The 25,409-nt window shown below is 38.7% G+C and overlaps 1 protein-coding gene across 4 annotated transcripts in view; it reads left to right on the top strand.

Moving 5' to 3' along the window:
* DDAH1 (dimethylarginine dimethylaminohydrolase 1) overlaps positions 1-25,409 on the top strand; it is a 231,030-nt gene that overhangs the window by 176,743 nt on the left and 28,878 nt on the right. For 3 of the 4 annotated variants that reach the window (XM_074335078.1, XM_074335076.1, XM_074335077.1), the window contains exons 2-4: positions 12,402-12,501; positions 18,448-18,521; positions 19,286-19,405. In XM_074335078.1, coding sequence (XP_074191179.1) covers positions 12,402-12,501; positions 18,448-18,521; positions 19,286-19,405 — 294 coding nt within the window. Of the gene's footprint in view, positions 1-12,102; positions 12,227-12,401; positions 12,502-18,447; positions 18,522-19,285; positions 19,406-25,409 lie in introns of those variants that run through there. The other variant, XM_019710205.2, reaches the window with a different exon arrangement.

Below are 25,409 nucleotides of genomic sequence, written 5' to 3'. Positions count from 1 at the left end.
CAAGGTTGTTCAGCTGTTCATTCAGTAAACACATAGAGAGTCTACTGTGGCCAGATCTTTAGTGAGTAGAAAACCCTGGGGACCCGGGAGCGCACAGGAGGCGTATCTGACCCAGCCAGGGCCTGCAGTTGGAGAGGGAACAGGGCCGCGTGGCAGGCTTCTAAGGTAGCTTAATGCCTACAATGTATTAGTTGTGTACTGACCATACAAAATAGTTCTCATACTTTAAGGCTGTTTGCCTTTATAAACGGTAACATGCAACTTGTCTGAATTCACAGAAAAGTATGGGCACTTTTGAAGCTACCTGGTGCTTATTTTGGATGACATGCACAGCACATTTTTATGCTTCTCAACTTTCGGGAAAATTAGTTTAAAATTTTAGAAACTTGTCAGTGCCCTAGTTCTCAACATACTAAATTTTGCAGGCATTTTAGCAGCTGACACTTACTTTCATTTGGTATTTGGTGATAAATCATATTTTCATTTGTTCTCTACAGACAGCATGTCAGTTGCTCCTAGACACTGAATACATGTGTTGTGTCATTATCGTTAACAAGAAACTGGACCCCTTGAATTAGTACATTGTATGGCAGGAGAGTGACAAGATCCGCAGAGCGCCTGCCTTGTTTTTAATTTAAAAAGCTAAATATTGCTTCCAGCCTTCTTCCAGGAAGCTGTCTTGCTGTGACACCATTATGGAGTTTGTTGTTGTGTCAACTCCAGATAATGAGAGGGACCTTTCCCAGTTTTCTTCAGAGCTGTCTTTATTTCTCCTCTGTACTCTGGCCCCATTCGTTTCCCTTCTGCATTTCTGTCTAACCTTCCTATTCGTATGTCCTCCAGATCTGAGCACCGGAGTGCTGGAGCATTAACTTCCAGGTCTGACATATGCAACTGTAACAGTTGTGCTTTATCTACAGAACTGAGGAGTATAATACTTCCTGGAATGCTCTTGGCTTTACAAATTATTAGTTATAACCTGCTGTTTTCTCTAAGCAGGATGGTCTTAGTGTTATAAATGGCATTTTTATCAGCCAAGATGCAGGCATTATCAGTTAAAATCACACCTTACATATTGTGCAGTTAGTGAAATGTGAAATGGCAAGTCATGGTGTATTCCTAAAGAAAGAAAAATCCTCCGTTAATAGTTGTTTCTACATCAAAATTTAATGAGTTTTAGTAATATGGTCTATAGTTAAGTACTCTTTAGATTTAGTACTGCTTGTCAATTTTGTTGTCCAAGTAAGTGAGTTGCTTTAGCTGCACAGCAAATTTTTGGAAAACCGAATTAAAAATGGGTAAGGAAATTTTTAAAAATTTGTATATTCAGAGCCAGGGCTCCAGGGTTGGTCGATTCATCAGCTCAACAATGTCATCAAGGACCCAGGTTCTTTCCATCTCTCTGCCCTGCCGTCCTTGATGATGGCTCTGTTCTCAGACCAGCACCAGTTCTAGGTACCATATCCAGACAACGGACAGAAGAAGAGGAGAGATTATGTTTCTTTTTATGCCAAGGAAACTCACAATAGACTTGCACTCGGTGGCCAAAATTACGTCATTTGCACCAGTCCTGAGCAAGAGCAATGGAATGGCCATGACTGATTTAGCCTAGGAGGTACCTGAAGGGATCTGGTCATAATTACATGAGATAATCCACGGTAAAATCACTTAGCACAATGCTTGACAGTTAGAAAAAGCATAATACATTTTGCTTACTATGGATGATGATAAGTCTGTGGTATTCAAATTGTAAAAGAGGGCCTGAGTTTTGAGTTGTTACAAGGTGGATTCTTAGATCTTGGTGGTGTTGATTGTATGTTGAGGAGATGGAGAGAGATGACAGGGTCACTTGCCCGTAGCAGGCACCTGGAGAGTCATCTGTACTGCGGGGTTGTGGGACTCATGTGCAGACCCTTAGGGAGAGTACGGAGAAGGACCCCGCTCACAGGAAGAGCCAGGGATAAGCAATAGAACCGTAATCCAAGGGAAAGAACCATAGCAGTGCCCAGGTGTGTGGTCTAAGGTGGGACAAAGAATGAGGAACAACTTAATGCTAAATCCCAGAGCACCAGCCTGGACCTTGTGAGAGCCTCCTTTCTCAGGTCACGATTGGTCCTAGGAACTGGGGAAGGATTAACCAACCTAGTGGGGCAGATACTATACTTTATGAATATATAATAACCATAAAATGAAAACTTTGTTGTGATGCTCGCAATAACTGCAAAAGGTAGGAAGGGAAGGCATTCGTATACCCATTTTTGCATGGGTAAACTGAGGCCAAGGGAGGATGAATGACTTGCTGACTCAAACCTCCCGAGCCCATGTTCATGTTCACTGCACTCTGTGTGATTACGATTCTCCTGAGGTCTCATCACAGAGCCCAGTCTCATCAGCATCGGAGGTGCTCACGCCTTCTGTTTTCCAACTCTGTACATTGAAGTCCACTGGGCATTATAGGATCCTATGCAAAGGCGACTTTGGGTTCCATGGTCTCTTCATATCAGTGATGGATGACATTTCTCTGTATGAGGGTCTTAGGATGCTAAGGTGCGATGTGATTACAATGCTTAGTAATATGAACAGAACATACAAATCACATTAGGAATGTTCACAAAGGATGGCCTATGTATTAATTACCACCACACAACTGTGGGATGCCTCAGGTTCATGTTCAAGGAATGTTCAGTAGTTCATTCCCAAACTTTCCCACATGTGCCGATTGAATTACTAAAACTAACCAAAGCCACCAAAAAAAAAAAATCAAAAAGAAGCTTAATGCTAAATGACTCAGTCTTAAAAATTCCTAAATAAAATACTGGAATCCTCTTCTAAACTCTAATTTTAGGACAAAGCTCTTAGGAGGAATTTAGTTAGCAATGTAATAGCAGACATTAATATAGGCCTCCTATGTACCCGACACTACTAAGAATTCATATTTAACTTACTAACCTTTATAATCCGATCAAATAAGTACAAGCATCATTTCTGGTCTATACATGAGGAAACTGAGGCAGGGCAGTTGACTCGCCCAAGCTCTTACAGCAGCAGGGCTGAGATATGAACCAGAGGGCTTTGCTCTGAAGTTTGTGTTCTTTTCTATACAGTTGGTCACTATTAAAAAGATATTTCGGTATCTACTATGCAAATGAAAATAAATGTTAGAGTGACTGCTAGGCTCTACAGCACCTCTTTAAAACAGATTATGTTCACTTTATTTGTTTGAACAACAATGTGGACTCAGACGTTCTGGGGGAATGAAGGGACAGGCTACAAATGACAGCATCTGAACTTAGGTTTGGTTTCTAAAGATCCCAATTTTTCCCCCAAGCATACACAAACTAAGATTAATTAATTTGAGGCGTCACTACTTCATCTTTGCGATATCTAGATCAGATTATTAGAAGGAGTGATTTGTGGGGAAATCTTTAAACAGTTGCATTTTAGTTACAGTGAGATTACAAAAGCATATGGACATGTAGACAAACCAAGACACTATATACACCCTCCAAACCAATCCAATTAATCTGGAAAGATGAGAGGGGCTTCTACCACACTGGGAAGGATGGTAGGCAGAATTCTAAGACGGCGCCTAAGACTGCCACCCCCGATGCACAGGCTGTGTGTGTAGGTCTCTCCCTTTGAGTGTGAGAAGAATCTGTAAATATGATGAGGTTTCACTCACATGAATAGGCTGTGCTTCATGGTGTAGGTAAGATATTTTGCTGATGTAATTAAGGTTTCTAATCAGTTGACTTGAGTTAATCAAAAGAGGGGCTGTTAAGGGTGGGCCTGACCTAATCAGGTGAGCCTTTCAAAGAGGGTTGAAAGATCAGACGTAGGAGGTCAGAGAAATGATCTCCTACTGGTATAGAAGAAAGAAACAGTTTTTGGAGCTGCCCTGGAGGGGTCCTACAGGGCAGCCTCTAGGAACTGACAGTAACTCCCAGTTGGTGGCCAGCAAAATAAGCAGGGGTCTTTGTGCCACAACCACAAGAAACTGAATTCTGCCAACAACCTAAATGAGCTTGGAAGAAGACCTAAACTTCCGATGGGAACACAGCCAGGTAACAACTAGGTACTCTGTGCCCAGGGCTTCCGACCTACAAAAAGGAAGATAATAAATGGTGTTCTTTTAAGTTGCTATGTTTATAGTAAGTTGTTACATTGCAACAGAAAGTCCAACTTTAAACAGAAAAGGCCTTTTGTCAGAAGTAAAAAAGTTGAACTAAATGTTCATTTCCAAGTTGTCTGTTCAAAACACAGCTCACCAAAACTTAGGATCTTCCTAAGAAGTTACCAATAAAAGAATGTTTTAAATGAGTTTAGGGTCCCACACCCACCAACTTTCTTAATCTGTTATTTACTGAAAGGTTGTACAGTTCTATTGTAAAATGCTGAAAACAAGTTGCAGTACTGTTTTATTTAGCTATAAATCTAATACCTGCTCACAGAAATTAAAATGACAAACGTATAAAGAGTAATACAATGCAAAAATGTGCCTTGAGCCATCCCAATTTTATTCTCATTTTCATTCATTCAGTAAATATTGAGTGTCTGTTGTGAGCCAGACACCATGCTGAATAATGGTCAGTGACCATAAAAAAAAATTGACATGGCTTCTGCTGTATAGTTTCCTTAGGGTGACGCACAGTAAAGATTCACACAAGCCAACACACAGTTACACATGATATGATAAGGGTTTTAAAGGAAAACAATAGTGTGCTTTGAGAAATAAGAGGGCTGTCAGGTGTCAAAGAAGGTCACTTTGAGGAAGTAACATTTAAGCCAAGAAATCAAAATGTTAATAGCAGTTATCTATTCCTGTTGCTGGGTCACCTGGAATTCTTCCTTAGAACCAAAAAGGATTTCTGGATGATCTTCAGATCATAAACGGCTCACCTTCGTCTATTAGAAAATTTAGCGAAGAACTCACTATATTAGAAAAATGGCCAACAGAACTGGAAGTTATTTAATACATGAAAATCTGCAAAAGTTATCAGAGTTAAGTAGATGTCATTAATGCTGTAATCATTCTGGGAGCTGATGATATTTATAGGCTAGTTAATGTGTATAAAAGTTTTATAACCATCTAGTTCATTTTCTTCTTGTTGAACTTTTATAATAGTAAATGTTACATGAATAAGAGCTCTTGAAACATTTCCCACAGACTAGTAAATATCCATTGCATTTCTTTTCCCATTGATTACTTGGATTTTTAAACTTACTGGTTTATTTATAGTGACATGTTCTAAAAATTAACTAGGGTATTTAGCAAATATGGTTTCCATATTTGTAAGATGAGGGACACAGTTTAAAAATGAGGTCATTTCCAGCTCGAGATTTCTGAGAGTTGTAGTCTCAAAACAATTTTTGGCATTCATAAATATGACTCTAACTGTAATTCTATCTCCCTCCCATAGTTTACTGAAAACATCCTAGGTGATTATTCATGAATAAAGTATTTTGGTATTTAACCAAATTCAATCATAAGTAAGAGGTTCGGTATATGAATGGGGGGAAGGTAGGGCAACTCTAAAAATAGATTAAAAAATCTGAGAAGCATGGGAACCCTCAGAGGTGAACAGAAGGATTCTACTGCAGTAGGGAAAAACTTTATCTAGAAAACAAGCTGTGTGTCAACCTAACACTAACCTATGACACTTATGTTTTATTGTATTTTTTTTGAGTAATCCAAGGTGCTGCTAATGACCTGCCAACAGTGAGAATAATTATACTATCCAGAGCATCCCTATACTTTCCTATGAGAAGACAGATGTCAGGTCCTGCTTAGCTGCTAACTTCCACGTACTTTCTCATACCCGTACCCATAACAACCTCTCTTTTGATTAATTCAAGTCAACTGATTAGAAACCTTAATTATATCAGCAAATATCTTACCTACACCATGAAGCACAGCCTATTCATGAGAGTGAAATCTCATCATATTTACTGAAATCTCATCAGATTCTTCTCACACTCAAAGGGAGAGACCTACACACACAGCCTGTGCATCGGGGGTGGCAGTCTTAGGCGCCGTCTTAGAATTCTGCCTACCATCCTTCCCAGTGTGGTAGAAGCCCCTCTCATCTTTCCAGATTAATTGGATTGGTTTGGAGGGTGTATATAGTGTCTTGGTTTGTCTACATGTCCATATGCTTTTGTAATCTCACTGTAACTAAAATGCAACTGTTTAAAGATTTCCCCACAAATCACTCCTTCTAATAATCTGATCTAGATATCGCAAAGATGAAGTAGTGACGCCTCAAATTAATTAATCTTAGTTTGTGTATGCTTGGGGGAAAAATTGGGATCTTTAGAAACCAAACCTAAGTTCAGATGCTGTCATTTGTAGCCTGTCCCTTCATTCCCCCAGAACGTCTGAGTCCACATTGTTGTTCAAACAAATAAAGTGAACATAATCTGTTTTAAAGAGGTGCTGTAGAGCCTAGCAGTCACTCTAACATTTATTTTCATTTGCATAGTAGATACCGAAATATCTTTTTAATAGTGACCAACTGTATAGAAAAGAACACAAACTTCAGAGCAAAGCCCTCTGGTTCATATCTCAGCCCTGCTGCTGTAAGAGCTTGGGCGAGTCAACTGCCCTGCCTCAGTTTCCTCATGTATAGACCAGAAATGATGCTTGTACTTATTTGATCGGATTATAAAGGTTAGTAAGTTAAATATGAATTCTTAGTAGTGTCGGGTACATAGGAGGCCTATATTAATGTCTGCTATTACATTGCTAACTAAATTCCTCCTAAGAGCTTTGTCCTAAAATTAGAGTTTAGAAGAGGATTCCAGTATTTTATTTAGGAATTTTTAAGACTGAGTCATTTAGCATTAAGCTTCTTTTTGATTTTTTTTTGGTGGCTTTGGTTAGTTTTAGTAATTCAATCGGCACATGTGGGAAAGTTTGGGAATGAACTACTGAACATTCCTTGAACATGAACCTGAGGCATCCCACAGTTGTGTGGTGGTAATTAATACATAGGCCATCCTTTGTGAACATTCCTAATGTGATTTGTATGTTCTGTTCATATTACTAAGCATTGTAATCACATCGCACCTTAGCATCCTAAGACCCTCATACAGAGAAATGTCATCCATCACTGATATGAAGAGACCATGGAACCCAAAGTCGCCTTTGCATAGGATCCTATAATGCCCAGTGGACTTCAATGTACAGAGTTGGAAAACAGAAGGCGTGAGCACCTCCGATGCTGATGAGACTGGGCTCTGTGATGAGACCTCAGGAGAATCGTAATCACACAGAGTGCAGTGAACATGAACATGGGCTCGGGAGGTTTGAGTCAGCAAGTCAGTCATCCTCCCTTGGCCTCAGTTTACCCATGCAAAAATGGGTATACGAATGCCTTCCCTTCCTACCTTTTGCAGTTATTGCGAGCATCACAACAAATTTTTCATTTTATGGTTATTATATATTCATAAAGTATAGTATCTGCCCCACTAGATTGTTAACTTCCTAGCGATAGGGACTGTAGTTTTGTTGGGGGCGGGGGGTTGTTGTTGTTTTTAAATATTTGTAGCCTGGTTTTTCTTAAGACAAAAAAAAGTTGGCATCCACTTAATAGCTGTCTAACTGAAATGTTGGTCAAATGAGAAAATGTACGTGAAACATGATACGGACATTAAGTATTGTTATAAAACCATCCATGTGTGCTAGTCTCAGGGGCCACAGAACCAAAGATGTGTTGATTAACAAAGAGCATTAATGTGACCCAAACAACACAGTGTAGCTGGGATGTACCATCAAGTCCCAAGTCAGCCGCCCTTTCACATGCTACACACGCCACTCCAGCTCCTTGAGTGGCTTCCTCGGCATTTATCGACATGTCACACTTAACATTAAAAGGCAAAACAGAAGCAGCAACAGGTGGAGAAAATGAAGCCATCTGATGACCAACAAGGCGGTGTTTCTGCAGTTCGTCCCTTTAGAGAGCTAGACAAGAGTATAAGTAGTTTGACAGTGTGATTTTTAAGCTCTTACAATATGATGAGTAACAAGGGACTCAGAGCATTTAAACGGGCATTGAAAACCTAGTGGTGACAATGACAGCACAGCCTCCAGCGCAGGCAGTGGGTGACTGAGACGTATCAGCTGCAGACAGGCCAGCGCTGAGGGCCTCATCTGTAGTCTTCGCATCTGGCAGCTCATGGAGCAGAAGCAGCTCAAGGAAAGCAACTCTGTAAACAGAGCTTGGTTTCTAATGGAGCCGCCGTGCAGAGCCTCAGGAGAACACTCACAACATCCAAAATGAAGATACAAAACATTCAAAGTGAACATTGTTTAACATATGCAACGACGTCAACTTTGGGCAGGGCCAACTGGTCAGAGTATTAACTGATTACGGTGCTACTGCAAGCCATCGCTTCCCGATAAAAATGTGTAAGATTTTATATTTGTTTTGGTATTTTGTGTTTGGAGGAAATTTTGCAAGACGAACAGAAGAGTTGGAATGAAAAGAGTTGTATTTAATGCTGAAAGTGGTATGTTTTTATCTCTTATTTGTTTTTGAAAGGTAGCCTGCATCCAAACCAAACACTGAGTTAATTTAGGGCAAAAAAATAATGATCTCATCAACTACTAGTTTTGAGCACTATGTGCCAGGCACTGAACTAGGTGCTTTTTGTGTATTAGCTTGTTTGTAACTCACATACTCCCTGTTAAAGAGAAAACATTATCTCATTAGGAAACTGAGGCTCAGAGAGGTTAACTCATCCCAAGTCACATAGCTAATAAATAATGGAGCCTGTATTCAAATCCCCAGTTCTTTCTATTCATCTTGAGAAGCCAAAAGGAGTGAAGTGAGAAGACGGGATGGTGATGTAAACGTGATGGGACAAATGATGGAACAGAAATGAGAGCCATAAAAGAAGGTGAAAAGAGAGCGGAACAGAAAGGGTTAGAAAAGAAGACCAGGCATTGAGAAAGAGAGGGAATTTTTTTAGACTGAGACCTTCTGAGTGGTAATATCTTCAGTAACTGTGACCATTCGGTAATCGTTCTATATCAAATTGGCTGACACTCTTTTGAGTCCTGTGGGACATCTTACCAGGCCCACTTCCCACCTTACATAGTACTTCTGGGGGCTGTTTGAAAGCAGAGATTATGCAAGAAATCTACCACGTAGCCTGACACCTTCCAGGATCTAGAAGGCATCAAACTGGATTGATTTAAATTTAAACGTGTCCTCAGTGTTTGTGCTCTAACTTTACATTGGCTTTGTAGGAAAGACTGTAATTTTAATTCACTGGAAAGCAGATGGGATCTGTCAAGGGGTGGTAAAATGCAAGAAATTTGTCCAAATGTAAACAAAAAAAAGAGAGAGAGAGAGAAACAGCTTTTTCTTGTGTGTCAGTCTCATAGTACAACTATTTGTCACTGGGTGCACACACGCTGGGATTCATCAAAGTAATAAAAGTCATGTCTAATGTTTATTGAGCAATTACTCTGTGCTAAGTGCTTTACATGTATTTATTGGTCAGGAGGTTCCTAGGAAGTTGGTACTGTTATGACTAACCACCCATTTTAATGATGCTCAGAAAGTTAAACAACCTTAGGTCCCTTGGCTAATAAGTTAGAACGGGAATTTGAATCCCAAGCCTTTGATCATAATACTACACTACACAGACATTCCCAGTGGAGTGACCAAGAGCGTGTAACGCCAATAACTCTACATTTTTTGAGATTAGTACTCCAGGGGAAAAAAAAAAAAAAGAATGAGGGAGGGAAGAAGAAAAGGAAAAGATAATTACCTCAAAACTAGACTGGCTCTTGAAAAGAAAGACATGTGGGTTGGGTGATTGGAGGTAGCAGAGGTGGTCTGAACTCGCTGTGACCAGGGAAGGAATCTGTAGCAAAGGGTCGAAGGAGAAGAGAGGCAAAAAGAAGTACGAGTATAAAGTCAGAAGATGAAATACGACATGTAGAGTGAAAAAGGAAGGAAGCGTATGAAAATTATGTAGCTAATTAAGTGGTTTCTCTAACTTACCCTTTTTATTTGTAATTCCATGGGCTAAACTGACCCATTCAACTCAGCCTTTGGAATTAATACTGTTTGTTCTGACAGTGTCTTACTGAAAGGTGGGCGTGTTGTTTGGTCTTTTTTTTTTCCCTCTTGAAAGTTAATTAAGTCAATATTAACCATGGCTATGTAACCACAGAACAGGCAGTTTCTTGAAGGCTCATGGTTTGGATCTTTTCCTGCAAAAATTCCCTCTTCTATAGCTATATTTAGTGTTTTAACTGTCAGAGTCGTTGGCTTGCTATGGGTCCGTGTGTCAGGGCAACGCTGGACCTTGTTTGCAGCCGAGTTTGTCAGCTTCATGGAACCCCTGTGCCAAGAGTTATGTGGTTCTCAATGGACAACCTCTGGTCGAGCCTCTCTTGTTTCTTGTCCAGAAATTTCCTGGGGGTTAGCATTGCCAGTTTGATGCCCTATAGTCCTGCAAGTCTCAAAACTGTTTACTTGAGGCTTAAAAAAAGTGTTTTCACTTGTCCATACCCTTGACTCTGAAAATAACATAGTAGCATCAGTGTTTATGGTATGGACCTATCTTAATGACTTTGTTTATATAGATGTATGTAACTGAATCTTTTTTTAAAAAGGACTGCCTTTGCACAAAAGCCAGTTTTTTTCATGTCAGTGCAGCTGTTTTAACTTTTAAGAAACCACAAGCATTTTATCCTCTAAAACGTTAATTTGAAAGACATAGGACTTTTAAAGAAAGACAGTGTTTCCGAAACTGGCACATGTTAGCCTCTCCACTTTTGTTCTCTTTTTAAACTCTTAAGAGTTGACTAAAGTTCCTGAGTTAAGATATTACATATAAACTTTTCACACCAAACTACGTTATTGCTGAATTCCTAGTAATCTGTGAAATGTTCAGTTACAATAGAAACAGTAGCACTCATAATAGAAACAAAAGGTAACAGTAGCTCAGTTCTCATGATCTCTCTCTAAACAGAGTGAATTTTCCGTGGACACAGAGGCAGATGCCAAAAGGAAACAGTTGTGTGTTTTCCTGGGTTCACTGCAACCCAGCCCGTCATGGCAAATGTTGTTTTGCTTCTTTTGTATGCTATAGCAGTGAATTCCACTTCCTGTTACGTAGGAAAACCTATTCTGCTGTTAAAAGAAGTCACTAGGTGTATTTTCTACAGCATTAAGACCATCTATCCGTGGAAATAATTTTTTTATTGTTCTGAGTCACTCTGGTTTGTGGAGTTTTTACAGGAGTTCCAGGACAAGGATGAGATGATGTATTTATTTTATTTTGTATCATCTTTCATTTTTTACTGACTGCATGAAGGTCAGGCTTGTTGTCAAAGTAGTTCCATATTTTTATTACTTTAGAGGTTACTCTGCTTTATTTATGTGTCCTAAACGCTTCATTGACAATTCACTCTGTGAACTGGGCATGTGTTTTGGCAGAACTACCTGCTTTTCCCAGTGTCATGTAATTCTTGTTTTTCCCTTAGCCCCTATTCATGCCTGCTCCATGTATGTCTTTACCATGTTCGAGTTTATACAGAACTTTAGAAATATCGAAGTTATTTTCTTAAGCTGCCAGAAGGACTTGAGTTCAGTTTTGAACTTCAAAGGGCATTTGTTACGCCTCAAATTTTTTTCTTGTAGTGAAGTAAACCTCACTGATGTATTCCCTAGTTCAGCCCTGCATATCTCTGTACTCGAGACTACAGCCTGGAATCATTAAAGGTCCCTGAAATTCATTTTCAAATATTCTCTGGTTTGATTGCAATGACTGTATTTGTTAACCACCTCTGTGGACCCAGGTTAAATTTAAGTAACAGTTCAGATTTACAGAGAAGCCTTAGATGTTCTGATCTTTTAGAAAATATTGAAATAGAAACCAGGAACTGTCCTATGGACTGAGATTTCAAGGCACTGGTTATTGTCACTGCTATTCCCTCCACATATTACTGTGTGTGTGTGCAATTCTGACTGACTGACTTAATGTTTAAAATTAAACCTTGTACTTCCTGGCAAGGGTAGAAGGTTTGAATGTTCTGCCTCCCACCTTGTTTGACTCGTGTGCCCTAACTAGTCACTCTTCCAACAGTGTCCTAACTAGTCAGCCTTCCAACAGGAAAAGGGACTATAATGTTGAGTTGAGCTTAGACTAGAAGGGTACAAAATGGGCACTTTCTATTGGATAATTTCTTCTCTTGCAAATGATCGTAACTGGTCCAAACTATACTACATATATTGATATATACACAAGGGTGTGTGTAGTGTATGCGTACGTGTCTGCATGTTTGCACATGGGAGCATAATTCAGTATTCAAAGGTTTTAGATGATTGCTTTTCTTGTTAAAAAAGTGGTAGGATATTAATCTGAATCTTTTTCAACAGGTTGACATGGTGAAAGAAGCGTTAGAAAAACTTCAGCTCAATATAGTAGAGATGAAAGATGAAAATGCAACCTTAGATGGTGGTGACGTCTTATTCACAGGTATAGTTATATTTACTTTTTCCTATCCAATATTTCTAATACCTGGCTTACATTCGCTTGTTTAATTATAGCTTTTTTCATTTACCAAAGTAAAAATGCTAAACGCAGAGAGTTTGGAAAATACAGAAAAGTACAAAAGAGAAAAAAACAAAAATGGACTTTCATTGAAAGATAAACATTTCAATATTTGGGTGTATGTACTTTTAGTACTTTTGTATGCATGGATTTGCATATTTTTTACAAGAATGTTTTCAGTATGTACATATCATTTTGTAGGTTTCGTCTACTATGTTCTTCTACAATGTGAGTTTATAGGTTACATAGTTTCACGTTGTATAACAGTGTGCCTGGTTTGTATTTAAAAGAGTCTTAAGATGTGTTATTTACAAATAATAATTTTCCTCCCAGTAGGCAAGATGAATTTAAATAATTATCAATGCAAATTCTCTTGGCTTAATGCCAGATGAATAATAGCAGAACTCAACAAAATATAAACAACCAATATTATTGATCTAACTGGAATCAGTTTTGCGGTAGGTTTAATATAGCTGCTAAAGAAATAGTCATTTTAGCATTTAACCTTTCCAACTTTTTATGATTACATTATGGTTTTGTGATGTCATATGCTAAAATCTGGATCCCCAGATTCATTCTAGTTGTACTGATAAGCAAGACAATAGCAATTTTTAATTTATAGTGAGACTTTATTATCCTCTATATGTCAGAGAACGAATACCTGTTTCACAGATGTAGCCTTAACTGCAGAGGCTGATCCCCAGGAACCTGGGAATATAGCCCCACGTAGCCCACTGAAAGCGTGAAACTTCTTGCAAGTCTAATGTTTTAGCGGATGTGAATTTTATATGGAGTCCCATGCATATAGACAAAACATAGCCATCTTCATTTTAATATGAAAATCTTTTATATTGCTTACATTTTGATATAGATTAATAATGTCCCTGGAGGAGGGAGAGGTGGGTTTATCCGGTGACATCTGGCAGTTAACTGGCTCCGTGTCACGTACCTATGGGTGGGACCACTGTGATGCCAAGCTGCAGGGGGCGCCATTCTTATCATAGGTTTGTGAGCAGTATCTCTGGAGCGGTGCCCTGCGCACCCTGTGCTCCCTCTGTCATGTCCATGGCCCTGCTGCCGGAGTTTGGTTTGCATACCCACCAAAAACACATAAGAAGGATTCAAGGAGGCCTACACTCCTCCTCAGCTCAACCCGTGTCCCCGCGGACTCAGGCATCCTTTGGATCTGCCTCGTAAATTCCGCTTAGAATGTGCTTTCTGTCTCCCATTGATGGCACTTTCATTCTTACTGGCAGCACCGAACAACTTTCCATTTCTCTTAAGAAATGGGCTTTTGTGAAAAGGTAGTGTGTAAGTCATGCTTTCTTTACAATAAAACTCCTTTTTACCAGAATATAGCCATACACTAAATAACTTATAAGCAGGTACTGATAATATTTGAAGTATGATTTAAAACAAGCTGTATTATAGCCATTTAGTTATCTTAACATCTGAGCTGAACAGATTCCCTAAAATCTTATCAGTGTTAATGGCAGTTTATACCAGGAAGCTCTTCCATTGTCTTTCCACAGCATCTCAAGCCTTTTTTGCACCAACTTCTAATTAGGTAATAAGCATTGAGGCTTGCCTTTGGCACTATCTGTGTAAACTTTATATATATATATATATATATATATATGTAAATCAATATATATATATATATATATAATCAATACTTGTTAATATCCTAAAAGTTATTTTTATTCAAACTGAGATTTGTTGGGATATTAAGAACTTTTATCTGTTTGGCACCTAATGTCTGGTCCTGCCTTCTATTTCCTACATCTCAATTTTTTTTCCCTTTGTAAAATTGTGGGAAAATATATTTAACGTAAAATTTGCCATTTTCACCATTTTTAAGTGTACAATTCACGTGACATTAATTGCATTGACAATATTGTACAACCATCACCACTCAAGTTTTGGATTAGACAGAGTCGGGTAAGGAACACAGTCTGTCGTACTTCCGTGTGCTCTGTGCCCTCTTCCTTCGTAACTCAGACCTTCATTAATAACTGATCAGGAAATGGACAGCTTTCCAACTCCGCTTCCACTGGGAAATCTGTCAGGCAGGCGAACACCTCCTGGCAGAAATTGTTTCAATCCTATTTCTCTTCAATAGACACTGCTTTTATTTATTTTTATAAAATATGGAACCTATAAAAAAGAGTTTCAAAATGTTTATGTACAGTTGAAAGACCCATGCTAAAATGAACAGCTGGGTGCCCACCACCTGGCTTAGGAAATACAGCATTTCCAGCACCACAGGGCCCCAGTCCCAACCTCTCTCAGCTCCCAGCCTGAGGTAACCAGTGCCCTGCATTTTGTATTAATCAGTGTCTTGTTTTTCTTTGAACCTCAGCTCAATATATGTATTCCTAAATCATACGTTCTTTAGTTTTGCTTGTCTCTAGCTTTATATGATTAGAGTCATACTATATGAAGTCTTGCGTGATTTTTCTGCTTTTGATCTAATTTGATGCATGTTGCTATAATTCATTCATTTTCACTGCGATGTGGTATTTAGTGGTAAGAATAGGCCATAATGTATTTACTCATTTTCCTACTGACGTATATTTGTTTTCCAGTTTTTGTCTGTTATCTTCAATGTTGCTATGTACATTCTTGTGTGTCTCTCCTGGAGACATGTATAAGAGTGTCTCCAAAGTAAAGAGTTAGAGATAGAATTTCAAATGAAAACCTCTTTTTTGTTCTTCCCTGAGATGACTATATGATTTTCTCCTGTAGTCTATGGATGTGGTTAATTACATTAATTGATTTTCTGATATTTGACAAGTCTTGCATCCCTGCGATGAAACCAAACTTGATCATGATATATTCCCTTTTTACTACAGTGTTGGATTTAGTTTGCTAATATTTGGCTTAAGACTTTCAGTGGCCTATAATTTTTCTTTCTTGTTGTCCTTGTTTGGCTTTGGTAAAAGAGTTATGCTAACCTCATAAAATAAATTAGGGAATATTTCCTATGTTCATGTTCTCTAGAGTCAGTAGTATTTGAATTGTACATTCCTTGAACTTTGATAGAACTTACCTATAAACAGGCCCTGTGGTCTGGTCCTTTCTTTCGGGAGATTTTAAATACATTTCATTTCAATGATTATATGATTATTGAGGTTTTTCTGAGTAAGTTTTGGTGAATTGTGTTTTCCAATATTTTATCTATTTCATCTAAGTTTTCAAATGTTGGGTATAAAGTTATTCATATCTTCTAAATATGTTTTAAGCTTTGCAGCAGTTATAACTATGTCCCCCTTTTCATTCATAAAGTTTGTTTGTGCCTTCTCTTTTTTCTTGCCAAAGATCTGTCAATTTTCTAAATCGTTTCAAAGATCCAACTTTTGACTTTGTTGAACCTCTTTTATACGTTTCCTCTCCTCTTCCTATTTCTATCTTTATTTCCTTCCTTCAAATTTCTTTCTTTTCATTCTATTCTTTTTTCACATTTCAAATTTGAATTTTGTTTCTTTAATTTTGAACCTTTCCCTATCTTATTGTAAGCATTTAAAGTTATATAACTTCCTCCAAGTGCTACTTTAGCTGAATCTTTCATGTTTTGAGATAAATATTTTTATCATTACTTGTAAATGTTTTCTGGATTCCATTATGATTTATTCTTTGACTCATCAGTGTATAATAATGTTTAAAAAAAACCATATTGGTCATTATTGTAAGTTGCTGGGACAAAGACTCGATCATGGAGCCTATCTTTTCTTTATGAATTCTATTTGCAGTAGACCGAATACTTGATTGAGTTTTTCTTTTTAGAATTCTAGCCGGTAAATGTAGATCCCTAATAAAATAATGGATCTGTGCGATGATCATCAAAGGATGTTAAAGCCTTTTTGTGAAAGCCTGATGAGGAACTTCATAATGGAGCAGTCAGACCGATCCCCCCGAACACACCGATCATTCTAGTATCACTGAAAGTGTGGCAGTCAGTCATGGGCTTCACGAGGTGATATAATAGAAGCATAGCCCCACCACTGACGTAGTCCTATCAAAAAGAAGGAAAAAGTTGAACAAGAATCTAATTAAGCTTCTACATGAAACTATCAGTTTATCGAAAATATAAGAATAAAGGAGCAATGTAATGGTAGGTGATAACACAAGGAAGCAATCAGCCAAATCTGGAATGTATGATGGTCAATAGGACAAATGTCCTGGTTTCTCCCCTAAAAAAATAAGGTGAGGTAGGAAAAGAAAAAGAGGGTGAGTTAGTATAGAAGAATATGATTTCAAAGACATACATGTAACAACAAAACAATTTTTTTAGTGTTTCAATTCCAGCACTTTAGTTGTTTTTATCAGGAAGAACTTTTAGGGGATTTAATCTCCCATACTGCCTGAAATAGAAGTCCAACTTACTTTTTAAAGAGATAAGCAGTTTATTTTTCTTTGTACTTTCCTATCTCACCTTAACCTTTGAAAATGAAAATAGTGTGCAAGCCCCATTATAAATTTGTTTAAATTTGCATAACACATTGAATGTTTTTCTTAAGAATTATGCATGTATAAGTCTAACTTATAAATCTGTTTTTATCTTAATTAAGGATATTTAATTTTTTTTTAATTGCAGCTAACTTTTTTAAATAAAGTAAGTCAACTTTTGTCCAGTAAAAGACTTTCTATGACTTAAGTTTTGATTTGTATGTATTGAGTTTTCTTAAGGGACAACATGATCATACCATTACCAAAAAATGTCACTCTGCCACCAAAGAGTCCTGTGTCTGCCAACAGCATAAGCCACTGGCACTTATGATAACATCATTTGACCTATATCATTTACCCCTTTTATAAGGACATTATGAAGATTAAAGTTGTAACATTTGTAAAATCTATCAAGCAGTCTTTTCTACACGGCTGCTCCTCCTATACTTTACCCTACTGTTCTAGGGCAAAATATACTGATTTCTCTTTGAATGTTTTTCCTCCTTCCATGTAGAATTATTTTCCAAAGAATTAAAGGAGGATAGGAATCCCCACATTTTTTGTACTGCCTAGTTCTATCCACTATAATTGTTAGTTTGCCTATAACTAAGAGACAATTTTTATTTAGTGTTTTGCCTTCTGAGAAGAAAAAAATGTAGAATTCCAGAAAAGCCAAATAAGAAGAAAGTGCTATCCTCCTAAATTTTAGTATATGTAGATAGGCATCTTTGATGTTTTGGGTTGAAATAAATGGATAGTTTTAAAGACAGCTCTTGGAGTCAGACCTGCAGACCAGTTAGCACTAAACTCACCTTACCCAGATGGTTTCTTTCTTCAGCCCTTATAGCATCTTTATAAGAAAAGGAATCCAACTTCATCAAGAATGTCTAGCACTGTTCCTTTAGGGGAGAAAAAAAAGAGGGAGCACTGCTAACTTACGATTGCTATTACTTAATTTCAGATGATAGATTATTAATGCGTTTAATTCTATTATTTCCTAAATAAAAACTTCATTCTCCTATTGTGGTAAAATATACATAACATACAATTTACCATCTAACCATTTTTAAGTTCAGAGGCATTAATTCACATTGTTGTGCAACCATCGCCACCATCCGTCTCCAGCTCTTTTTCACCTTCCCAAACTGAAACTTCATACCCATTGAGCAGTGACTCTCCTCCCCCTCATTCCTTGGCAACCACCGTTCTACTTTCCACCTCTATGTATTTGAAAAAGTTTATTTCTAAGGGCAATAGTTGGAAATCAGATTTGTTTAAAGAAAGCAGGGGTCAGAGTATAAATACAGTTTCCCTCTGTGGTAGGAAAGAACTGTGTGATGCTTTGAGGTCATTATTTACAGATAAAGAAATAGTGTGCCATCACTGGTATCACCCACTCACTCTATTCCATGATTATTATAGGCAGAGAATTTTTTGTGGGCCTTTCCAAAAGGACAAATCAACGAGGTGCTGAAATCTTGGCTGACACTTTTAAGGTAGGTATAAGATAATTTATGCCTGGCACAGAATAATTACTTAATGAATATTCATAGACCCATTGAATCAATAGGTCATGAAGAATGACACCGGCTATGCAAAATAATTCCTAATATTTGTATGTTTGCCAGAAGTTTCAGAAGCTATCAAATTCAAATGTCTCAATAAATAGGCTACCACAACAGCAACTAAGGTACCGGGACCTCTGTTTTCTCCCAGTGTTTAATCATACCAACACATATGTTTATGGCACAACGACTTAACAAAAATATGGAGACCCAATTGGATTTTTCAGATCAGAATCAAGGATTACCTGTACTTGGCTGCCTGCTATGTGCTGGAAACTCTTCTAGGTGTTGCACACACATCCTCTCAAGTTCCCTTTACTCTATTGATCATTAATAGGTTGGCTCCCCAAACTGCTTAGGAAGGGATAGAACCCCCCTGAAGCTCTGTTCCCCATGAAGACAGGAGGCTCTAGTTTGCACAGGATATTCAGACGCATCCTTCTAGAGCAGCCCACTCCATAGATTAACTAGCAAAGCTGTTGACGCAGTCACACATCTGGAAGAAGGCTCGGCACTTTCTTCTGAGAAGCAGTCGTCATTTAACAGGCAGGACCAAAACCTGTGGGTTCCAGTTTTTCTTCCAGATATTCAGGCCCCTGGCAGCCTCCAGAGGAGCAAGCATGTTTCAGGCAGGTTTACATCCCTTTTAGAATTCCTCCGTAAGGCCGAACTGCGTGTTTCTGTTATATGCACAGGACTATGCAGTCTCCACAGTCCCGGTGACCGATGCTTTGCATCTGAAGAGTTTCTGCAGCATGGCTGGGCCTAACCTGATCGCAATTGGATCCAGTGAACCTGCACAGAAGGCTCTCAAGGTAAAAAAAATATATATATCGGGCACCTCCTAAATGCAACAAGCCATGCCTGCCATTTGTTTTTTCTAATTTTGTCTGCTAGGTGGCAGGCAGCAAGCATGAGTGGCAGGGAGAAACCAAGCTGGTACTTGAGCTTTCTCTGACATGCACTGTCATGACTTCTCATTCCTCAGGAACCAGGAACACCTAAGTGCAGGATGAATTCTTCCCCGAAGAACCAGTCTTACTCACACACCAAATTTCCTAGAAGGGCTGTGATTCAGAATAATAAACATCAAACTCATCAGTTATGTGTGATGAGGGGGCCCCTAGTAGAGCTCCTTGTAATGTTTCTCTCTTCAAGTCAGGTGACTGGGACACAAGGAGTCATTAGGAGATACAAAAGTCGTATCCTTTTGTATATCGGAAATATTTCATAACCGTCTTGTAGGACGCCATGGTTCAGAAGGACAGGGCTTTTAATGGTTGTTGCAGAACAGTCTGACTCACTGTCTGAATTTGGTGGCCTTTTCTGTATTTCCTTTAGAGAATGTGTTGTTCTGCTTCATCTGGAAGGCTTTGTCCGCTATCAGCACACAAAAACGGTGGTGTCTTGAAAGAGAGAATTTGATGCATGGTGTCACTTAGAGGGTCTAGGAAGATTACTTTTCTCCGTAGTGTGGTGTCCATCTATGGCAGCTGGTTGGACGGCATATGTCTAAAGTTGATAACAAGAGAAGGAGAGGGCTGAAGCTGGCTTATACAGTGCCTTTGTGTGAATTCGCAGAAAACAAACCTCCTCCAGGTAGACAACTTAGAAAAAGTAGCCCCATCTGCCATTGTAGGTAGACTAAGTCCCTAACTCAAATAGCCTGGTCCCTAACTCAACAGATCCCTAACTCAGTAAGTCCCTCACTCAAATAGTCTGGAGAAACTAACACCTAACAAATTAAGAGATAATACAATATGGTTAACTAGCACTACGTTATATGAAATAGTCCTAACTGCTATTCAGAAGAAGAGAAGGAAGCTCCTTGAGAGCTAAATATTGAGAGAAAGCTTCATGGAGAAAACTGGGGCTAGATGTGAGTCTTAAAGAATTTGGCAGGGTGGGATTCAGTGAGAGAATGTTCCAGGTGGAGACATGGTATAAGCCAAGACTGAGCAAAGTATGTACGTGAGATGTGAGCAAACTAGTCCAACTAATAAAGAGTTTTCTTATGAGCTCCTGGAGATGCAGCTGGATCAGGCAGGTGAAGTTGGAAAAGGTAGGGACTTAAATGTGTGGAAGAGGAGTTCATGGAGTTTATCTCCATGAAGCAAGAGCCTCGATACCCATGAGGCTCTGAGCAGAAGGGTCTGTATCGCTTCAGAGACGTTGGACCATCATTCCTTTTGCCCAAAAGAAAGGGGGATGGGAAAGGGGGAACCCTGCATCACAAAGGAGGACCACTGATGACCTAGAAACAGAAAGCCAAGCCTTTATAGTCCTCCTTCCTGTAGATTCATTCAAAAAATTAGTGTTCATAGTGATGTTTGCTCTATACTTGAAACATTCTGTGTCAGGAGCCATAAATAATCCTCACTGACTAGAAAGAAAGGCATTCTTTGGAGATCATACTTTCCATCAGCAAATGTGCTTCCTAAACCATGGGCCCGTGGAGTTGGCAGACGCCCACCCACCAGGTTCCTAGCATCGGAAAGGTCATCTTACCTCGCAGTGGAAACAGGAGGACAAACTGAACTGAAGAATAATGAGATCTCTGTGAGGGCATGCCTGGTCTCAGGTCAGAACTAGGGGGGTTGGTGAAATTCAGATTTAGTGAGCCAAAATGCTTACTTACTTGAGAACAGTTTGGGATCCTCTATTAGGACAATCAATTAAATTGACAGTGGGATAAATCCTTCTACTCATTTGGAGATATAAATGCTGACAGAGGTAGGCAAGAAGACAAATGGATAGAGACAAATAAATCAGTTGCAAGTAATGAGAGCACATCAGTTTTTTTTCTGTTTCACAGTTGAAAATACTGAGATCTGATGAAATAAAGCATTTTGCATAGGATCTTACGGTTTCCAAAACAAATTTCTTAGGTCCTGATTCTCTTCTCCACAGTTGCCCACCCACACCACCCCACCCTCATTCTTTTTCTGTTGGGAAACCCTTGCTATTATTTTGTCATGAATTGGTTCTAGCTGAATATCCCCCTTTCTCCTCCCTTCTCTCCAACTATTTCCCTCTTCCCATTTTTGTGCTGCTATCCAGGATCTGACCTGTCTCAGGAAAGATGTGAGTCTGGTCCTAGATGTCTGTTTTTCCCTTGCAAATCTTGATGTCTAGTCTAGTCTCTGTAAAGAAACCTCTGGCCACTTGGGCATCTCTTTGAAGGGCATAGCATCTAAACAGAGGTGAATTGTGCCTTCCTGTGCCACGCAGAAAGCTTGATTACTTCCCACATTTGCCACTGCTTGCAGAGTACTTGCTTCCTTCAGAGTCTGAAAACCACTTCTTACGTATTTATAAAAAGTGGAGAGCACAAGGGTTTCTTATTGCATTTAAAATACTTTGTAATGGCTCGCCATCTATTCTTGGCTAATGAAGTGGGTTCTTATGGAGATAGTCATCATACCTGTCTAGGCAGTAGTAGATTTAATAGTGTGTGCATTGTACATTTCAGAGAAATCAGCCATCTAGGGAGACTTCAGCAACTCTCTGCTAAAAAGCTCAGAACATATTTTTTTCAGAACACATTTAATACAGAGTACATTTAATACACATTTAACACAGTATATTTACTACAGGGAACAAAAAAAGAAAGATACATTATTACTGCCTTTTACTGTTGATATGGCCAAGATACTGGAGGTTAGGTTGCTTGAAAAAAATTCCTAAAGATATTTAACAAGTCCTCTTAGAAATACTATTATCTAAGCAAAATTAGTCTTTAGAGCAACCAGCCCTTTCTACGATTTTTCTCCCACACTTTTCCATTATTCCTTTGATGCCCCTGGGCAACTTCCACCTTCCTCCTGCCTCTCTAGCTATAAAAGAAACTCCTGTAAGATTAATTAATTCATGCACAGGCGATAGACCTGCTAGGATCTTGCGGAAGGAATCCTTGCCTTCTCAAAGACATGAGCACTCCAGGTGCTACACAGCGGGGACTGTTGCTCACAAGCATAATTTGAGCAACAGTCAGTCTCTAAAAAACATATTCTCTTATTTCATTCATTGAGAGTTAAACAAGAGACGAAACTATTCTGTGTTGTTAGCAGTCAGAATAGGGGTTACTTTGAGGAGGGAGGGAGTTGTGGTCCACAGGGCCACTTTGTATGTTCTACTTTAATTTTTTTTTTTTTATTAAATTTATTGGGGTGACAATTGTTAGTAAAATTACATAGATTTCAGGTGTACAATTCTGTATTACATCATCTATAAATCCCATTGTGTGTTCATCACCCAGAGTCATGTGCATATACTATATTGTTGGAAGTGGGCTATGATTAACTTACAGAAGTAATTCTCCAATAGTAAGGTGTAACTCTCAAACCCCTGCTTTACCTTCTACGTGATGCCTGTCTTTTCCACAGCCTAACCTATTTTTTTTTAACTAAGAAAAAAAAAAAGACTGAAACTTTGTGCGCCTTGACCAACATCTCCCCATTTCCCTCCCCCAGCCCTTGTACACCTTAAATATATGCAATTTTTAATTGTTAATTACACCTCAACAAAGTCAGGGAGGAAAAAAGAATAACATGGTAAAGAGTGGCTCTGCATCACATCTCACCCGTGCTTTTTCTAGATCCATTCCAAAATCGACTTCCTTTGTAGGAACCTGGATTAATTACATGCTCTGTGTCACAGGAGGACCGATTGTAATTCCTGCCCTTGGGAGGGACTCACAGTAATGATTTTAACACAATCTCCTTAGCATTCAGTCCTCCAGTGGATGGATGGGGAGGAGGGAAGAGGGGAGGAGGGAAGGACAAAGGAGGGAGTCAGGGAAGGAAGGGGGGAGGGGAGTGACACCTAGCTAAAACTTCCCTGAAACTAATCAGGGGAGGAAGGTACTGACCTACCAGAGCTCGGAGTTGGAGGGGCTGCAGTACTGACAGGTTGGGGGCTGTGCCATTTGCTGGCTGGGGCTGGGCGGCAAGAGGACCATTCTCACCTTCCTAATAACCCCATGCAGGAGACCTGTTATTCTCTCCTTTTGTTTAGTGGCCTTTCTTTTATTAATAATTCTATTCTTCTGTATCACAAGGAATTATTACTTAAAATACTTTTAATAGAAGTACTGAAAAGATGTGGTAAGAAAAGAATCATGAGATCACCACTCCATTTTTTTTGTCTTTGTCATATAAATGGAGCTGAAATATAGTTAAGTGTAATTCCAGTAGACTTGTAATTTTAAATTAAAATGTTCATAATGCGTTTTGATGGAACTGTCTTTTAGGCTTCTTATCTACTTCCAGAAATAACTAACTGCATTTGTAAGATTCCTTGAATGGGGACGTGGGCTGCTTTGCAGCTAATTTAAATTGCATAGCACACAGCATGTTTTTTCGTTTGAATGACTGTATAACAGAGGTCACTCAGTATTTCCTCTCGTTTTTGACTCAGCTTCAGCATTGGTTTTTATGTCCAAAAATGTCCATGTTATTTTATAGATGGTCATATAAAAAATGAAAACAGAAAAACCCTTAATGTGTTTCGATTTTGTATGTTTTTTTATTGCCTGGAATTTCCTTTAATGACAACTGGAACGGCAATAACAAAAACCAAAAAGATGGAATGAGAGCTAACTAGTATCAACAGGGTGAATGAAATAGAAAAATAAAGACTGAATTTTTAGTTGTTATTGTCACAGAGAATCATAGTGTATAGCCACAAGATTTCCCACATTGGGTCTCTACTGTGAAAGGCATATTGACAATCCCATTGTAGGTATAATTCAGTCTTATTACTGGTTGTCTGTTCCAGTTGTATTCATCAGATCCACAAAACAGTTAGTAAAAATTTTAAAAATAAGAAAAAAAATTACCATGGCTGAATTAAAAAATTAACATAAAATCAAATAGTCTTTGAGTTTGTAACAACTGCTTATGCTGCTTTTCCTGGCTGCAGTTGCCTTATCTGACACTATTCCCAGGGCTGTATGCCAACAAGGCTGGGGTGGCCAAAATAAAATGCTTTGGCATAATAGGGCAATAAATAATCTGAAACTGTGAGACCAAAACAGTCATGATGAATTTCAGCACTTGTCCCAAGGCAGGAAGAAGGCAAAATTGGCCAAGTAGGAGAAAGGGAATAATGTTATTTTTTTCTTTTGAGCTTACAAGAAAATGTCAGAGAAAAAAACAAGGAAGAAATTATATTCAAAGTGCTGTTCATTTTGTCCATTATATGATGGGATGTCAAAAAGTATTCAACATAATCTAGGGGCAATTTAAGCATCTGTTGGGTGGCTGAGCAAATGGGTTTTTTCAGGGGCCTTTCAATCCAAGGCCCTCGCTTACAAAAGAGAAAGTGTCTAGTGATATATAACTAGCGGTTCCTAGTGAGCGGTGTGGTTTAACATCACCTGAGGAACTACCTGTGAACACACTGCCCTGGGCCTATCGCAGAAGATTCTGCTGTGCTGGGTCTGGAACTGAGCCCAGGCTGCTCCTGTTGTTAAAGCTCCACAACTTCCAATAGCACCTGGCATGGCATCCTGAATGATGTGCACAGGGAAGAAGCCAACCGCTATGTAATATAGGTACAAAATAACGTATTCCACATAGCAGGAAACGTAGAGAAAGCGTCCCCATTCAAGCCAGAAAAAGCTAGAAACTCCTGACCTTTTTGCTGCCTAGAGTTCAACATTGTATAAACTGAAAATTTATAAACTTTACCCTAAGTGGGTAAAAGCTTGAATGCCATCATTCAATCCATTTGGCATGCTAAAATTCCTTATTAAAATAGTCCAAGTTACCAAAAATCATTAATGTTATCATGTTCTGCAAACAGGAAATTTCCATT

Source organism: Rhinolophus sinicus, linkage group LG06 (genome assembly GCF_036562045.2).
Source record: "Rhinolophus sinicus isolate RSC01 linkage group LG06, ASM3656204v1, whole genome shotgun sequence".
Taxonomy (NCBI): Eukaryota; Metazoa; Chordata; class Mammalia; order Chiroptera; family Rhinolophidae; genus Rhinolophus; species Rhinolophus sinicus.
Note: the sequence above shows the minus strand (reverse complement) of the source record. Positions and strands in the feature narration are given on the sequence as shown.